Source organism: Leptinotarsa decemlineata, unplaced genomic scaffold (genome assembly GCF_025532065.1).
Source record: "Leptinotarsa decemlineata unplaced genomic scaffold, Ldec_3_MD MMD2_tig00005466_RagTag_RagTag, whole genome shotgun sequence".
In the NCBI taxonomy this organism is placed as follows: Eukaryota; Metazoa; Arthropoda; class Insecta; order Coleoptera; family Chrysomelidae; genus Leptinotarsa; species Leptinotarsa decemlineata.
Window position 1 is genome coordinate 54,265 of NW_027412626.1, and position 5,660 is coordinate 59,924.

Here is a 5,660-nt window from a genome sequence, read left to right on the forward strand (position 1 = left end):
AAGACAGGTTTGTGTGTTTCACTGTGTGTGATGCTTTACGAATTCATTTGGGAAGTAATTTTTGTTTAATTACTTCCCACACACTTGGCTCGGTATAGCCTTTGTCAACTACCGTTATATACAATGCTTCTTGCAACCAATACCCAAGAATTTACAGTTGAACCGGTTATTTCACAGGCGAAGAATTCTCCAACAATTATACTCCACTGAGTAACAGATTTTTCTCTGCAAAAATCCGACACTTCGGATTTATCAGGAGAATTACAGCTACGAATGCTTTCTTAACAGAGCAATTCTAATCTCACAACCGCTTCAAACTCACGAAATCACAGTATAACTATTATAAGGGTAACTCAATGCAAAATCTTAACTAGCAAAAGGCTGTATAGAAGTCTCGCGTCTGAACTGAAGGCTAGCCAGAACAGAAGTCAGGACAGAAGTGAAGTAATCGTGATTTCGTGATTTCTTAAATACGAAATGAGCGAGGGAATTCTCGCGCGTGGTTGGCTCGCGTCAGCTCCGCCTACTTCACCGCGAGAGCGCACGCTAAAATGAATTTTTCTCGGTTCCTGAACGTTGACTATATCAGCGTTTAGGGTACCGTCCGCCGTTTCGACTTAGAATTATTTCGAACGAATTTTTATTTGCATGTTTAATGCTTGAAATATTGTTAAATCTCATCGGGTTTCGATGAGATTTCACGGTAATGTTTAAGTTTTATTAGAAAACGAATTTTTTATATTTTTGTGATTCTTGGGTATTGGTGACATCGGTCGGGTTTTGTTAAATTTCATGACTCCGCCCACAACTGGAAATCGGACCAATGGCGTCTCGTCTAGATGGTATATAATAGTTGGCGTGTATAAGCCGACTCAGTTCATATGTTGTCCGTCTATCGTTCGGTATACATTTCGTTCGTTACAATTCGCAATAGGTTTTGAAAATGGCTCGTACCAAGCAGACCGCTCGTAAATCGACTGGAGGTAAAGCTCCGAGAAAACAATTAGCTACTAAAGCAGCTCGCAAAAGTGCACCGGCTACGGGAGGTGTTAAAAAACCTCATCGTTACAGACCCGGTACTGTTGCTCTCCGAGAAATTCGACGTTATCAGAAGAGTACTGAATTGTTGATTAGGAAATTACCCTTTCAACGTTTAGTTCGAGAAATCGCTCAAGATTTCAAAACCGATTTACGATTCCAAAGTTCAGCCGTCATGGCTTTGCAAGAAGCTAGCGAGGCGTATTTGGTAGGACTCTTCGAAGATACGAATTTGTGCGCCATTCACGCCAAGCGCGTTACCATTATGCCCAAAGACATTCAGTTAGCAAGGAGAATACGCGGAGAACGAGCTTAATTTCATATATATATATCCCAATATATATTGAAAATATATACAAAAAAAAGGTTCTTTTCAGAACCACAAAATGCAATTGATGAAAGAATTCGTTTATCGATAGATATGAATGAATGAATGAATGAATGTATGATATTTTCAATAACTCGCATCACGTAAATATTAAATCACGGGTGTTTGCAGAACATGTTCAGTATGATCCAAATATGGATTATAATACTGAAATTTTTTACTTTCCGAAACGAATCTTTCGAAAAGATCATTTTTAGAAACGGCTGAGATAAATAACGAAAAACAAGCGATCACTGAATGAAAGATCGCTCATAACATCACCATCTTTTCGTAAATTTCCTCTGATTCATATTTTTGAATACCTGGCATAAATCTCGAGTGACTTTTTGTAATATACCCTATACCAAAAATGAATCGTTCTCGAGATATTCGATCGTTTATACAGAAAAAGTAGGTATTATTCGGTTCTCGAGCCATTTCCCTATAAAATTGAAAACAAGTCTCATAGAATACATAAGCTATTATTGATTCATCAAAATATTACATTCCGTCGTCTTGTAGGAGGAGTAACATTTCCAAAATGATGAACGAGGTATTAGGAGTCGATGAGTAATTCTGAAGATATAAAAATCAGTGATTTCTCAAATGGAACACCCTTAGTTTGGAAATCTCGAAATGATTTTGACTCATTTTCCTGAAACGATCCCAATATCAGAAAATAAGTCAACTGTTCACAAGACATATTTCAATGAAATAGAAAGACAGAGCAATATTTTTTAATTTTTACTCTTTTACGAAATTATTCGATTCATATCAATTCGATAGTCGGCGGCGGCGGCGGAAGAAATATTATTTATCTATTTTTTTTCTGTTTATAGGGATAGGCTAGGTAGGTAGTTCTGACTATTTATTTATATATTTGTTGGACAGTTGAATTATATACGAATTCTTGTAAAAAAAATTGTGGCCCTGAAAAGGGCCATTTGTTTTCTTAGACTTCGTCGCCGGAGAGAGAAGTCAACTGATAGAAGAATTTACTTCTTCTTTTTTGGAGAGGCAGCTTTTTTGGCTTTCGGAGAAGATGCCGATGCAGGGGTCGCTTTCGCGGTTTTCGGTTTGGGTGCTTTCGGCTTTTTTGTTGGTCCTTTGTTAGTTTTCTTTGCTTTCGAAGGAGACTTGGTTTTACTAGCAGAAGTCGCGGACGAAACCTTAGAAGCGACGGTCTTTTTATCCTCGGCAGTTACCTTTTTAGGCTTGGCTGCGGCAGCCGCTTTCTTTTCCGGAGAGGCTTTCTTACCTTTCGGTGATGCAGCAGCCTTCTTGCCGGTTTTAGCTTTTTCACCAGCTACGCGTTTAACGGGAGTTTTTTTGGCCTTCGCACCGGCCGTACCGGACGTTTTCTTTTCGGTAGCCGACGGTTTTGCCGAACCAGAAGATGCCGATGCCAATTTGAACGACCCCGATGCACCTTTTCCTTTAGTTTGTACTAATGATCCGGAAGCAACCGCAGATTTAAGATATTTCTTGATGAAAGGTGCCACTTTTTCTGCGTCAGCCTTATAATTCGCCGCAATATATTTTTTTATGGCTTGTAAAGAGGAACCACCCCGTTCCTTCAATCCTTTAATAGCGTTATTAACCATTTCCGACGTAGGTGGGTGAGAAGGTTTACTTCTTGGATTTTTAACTTTCTTTTCTTTCTTCGCAGTAGACTGTGCCTGCGGCGACGAAGATGAATTAGCCGAAGCCGAAGAATTCTGATTTTCTATGTCTGCCATAGTAAAAAAACAACTGACAATATATTCTCGGAAGATAGATGCTACACTCGTTAGGCGTCTAGAGAGAATGATGTAGTCCTCTGGTGTTCCGTTTGTTTAAATATTCTGGGTCGAAGCACAGGCGGACGGGAGACTGAACGCTCGACATTCTCGTTAGACACGATATTGACGGCTTCCATTCTGCTGTCGAAATGTTCGCATCAACTTCTTTACGAAATCAATGCCGGTTTCCTATTTAGACTTCGACTAGCACAATAACGTGGATAGATTCTACGTATTCCGAAAATATTTTCTGATAAGAAAAAGCTAATATTAAACCTCGACAACTCACAGTAAATTACAATGAAATATGAAGTATTGATGATTTTGACGTAACTCCAGACAATTCCTTTCCGAAAATACTCGTAATCGATGATCTGGAAGGAACCTTCGAATAAATATCATAGGCGCGACTGTCTATAGAAACATGATACATTAGCCGATAATACTCGATAAATACACGAGTGAATAGGGGCATCGAAGAGACCTCGTGTCTACCTTCATACACGACTATAACCAAGAACCGACGCTTCTAATAGCATCAACATTTTCAAAAATTATCCCTATAAAAGTGTTCGATGAAAACGGCATTCGAATAATAACGAACGTTATTAATGTTATATTCGATAAGATATAATCATCGTAATATACTTTCAATAAAAAGGTCGATACTACAACACGAACGAACGAACGAACGAACGACGATACTGTGAGCTCTATCTATAACGGAGTAATACACACCCACCCCCACCCGAAATATATAAATCGTCAATGTTATAGTCGAAATCAGAAATGCTAATCATAAACGTTTTTAGACAACATATTAGCACGTAAATAAAAAACACGTTAAAAAATAACATAAGTAATAGAGTACATGACTAGTATAACAGTAACGAACGTTAACTTTTTAGGTTGATAGGTAGGTAAGCACCATCTAAATATAGGTGGCAAAATTATTTATTATCATCGCGCGTTTCACGAAAGGAGGTAACAATGTACTGATAACAAGGCAACCCAACCGAGTGAGACCTAGCGCCCTAGCAAAAATAAATTATCATTCAGCGTCGAAACGATATTGTAAGAATTCTTTCATAAATATTTTGTGGTTCTGAAAAGAACCGTTTTTTTTTAAGAATGTATATCGTAGACCGGAATAAGTAAATTATTTCGAACTGGTATATTTCGTAACTGCTTTGGTGCCTTCGCTGACGGCGTGCTTCGCCAATTCACCAGGAAGTAACAGACGTACTGCAGTCTGAATTTCTCTGCTCGTAATAGTCGATCGCTTGTTATAATGAGCAAGACGGGAGGCTTCCGCTGCGATACGCTCAAATATATCATTTACGAAACTGTTCATGATGCTCATCGCTTTACTGGATATTCCGGTATCGGGATGGACTTGTTTCAATACTTTGTAGATATAAATTGCGTAACTTTCCTTCCTCCTCCTCTTCTTTTTCTTATCGGTCTTCGATATATTCTTTTGGGCCTTTCCGGCCTTCTTCGCAGCCTTTCCACTAGCTTTGGGTGGCATTCTGAAAATTTAATTTCGTCAATATCAAACAAACAAGTACTATCGTGCAGGTTTGCTTTCGACTCAATGTAAAAGACGCCACTCTGTCGTCACTATTTCAGATAGTAACTGGAACTCTAGTAGGCTCCGCCCACCGGAAAGTTGAGCGTTCGAGAACGCCCATTGGTCGGTAGGACGGTATTAATACAGGTCGATTCTATATAGAAATCATTGTATAGAAAGCTACTGTTAGAGCAACATCGAATAATTCTCAGTGAATTCTTTAAATTTATCCGATATATAATACTAATCTACGATTCGACATGTCTGGACGTGGAAAAGGAGGTAAAGTTAAGGGAAAGGCAAAGTCCCGTTCCAGTCGGGCTGGACTCCAATTCCCAGTAGGACGTATTCATCGACTCCTTCGTAAGGGAAATTATGCCGAACGAGTTGGTGCCGGCGCCCCGGTTTACTTAGCCGCAGTAATGGAATATTTGGCAGCTGAAGTCTTGGAATTGGCCGGTAATGCGGCTCGCGATAACAAAAAAACCCGTATCATTCCTAGACATTTACAGCTGGCCATTCGAAACGACGAAGAACTCAATAAATTGTTATCAGGAGTAACCATTGCTCAAGGTGGTGTTTTGCCCAATATTCAGGCGGTTTTGTTACCGAAAAAAACCGAAAAGAAGGCATAAGTACACATTTCCTGAGAGAGGAAAGCGACAAATAAAATATCGGCCCTTATCAGGGCCACAACGATTTTCTCTAATGAATTCGACAATTGCATATATTTTTTTTTATTTTCTTGTCATCGCTTTTCGATACAATTGTTGACGCAGCACGATATGCGATTGTTTCTTTCTTGCTTGCGCATATTTACGTATACATGTATACATGATTAATAATATTATTATTGTTCAACTTCTTATTTTCGTGCCGAAACAAGTGATTTCTATTTGCT

General features: G+C 39.0%; 1 protein-coding gene across 1 annotated transcript; it reads right to left on the reverse strand.

Annotated features, from left to right (window-relative positions):
• Positions 1-4,337: 4,337 nt before the first annotated feature.
• On the reverse strand, positions 4,338-4,717 carry LOC141484285 (histone H2B). Its single transcript, XM_074179375.1, has one exon. It carries the CDS (start codon positions 4,715-4,717, stop codon positions 4,346-4,348), a length of 372 nt encoding a protein of 123 aa, XP_074035476.1. The 3' UTR covers positions 4,338-4,345.
• Between the last annotated feature and the right edge of the window lie 943 nt (positions 4,718-5,660).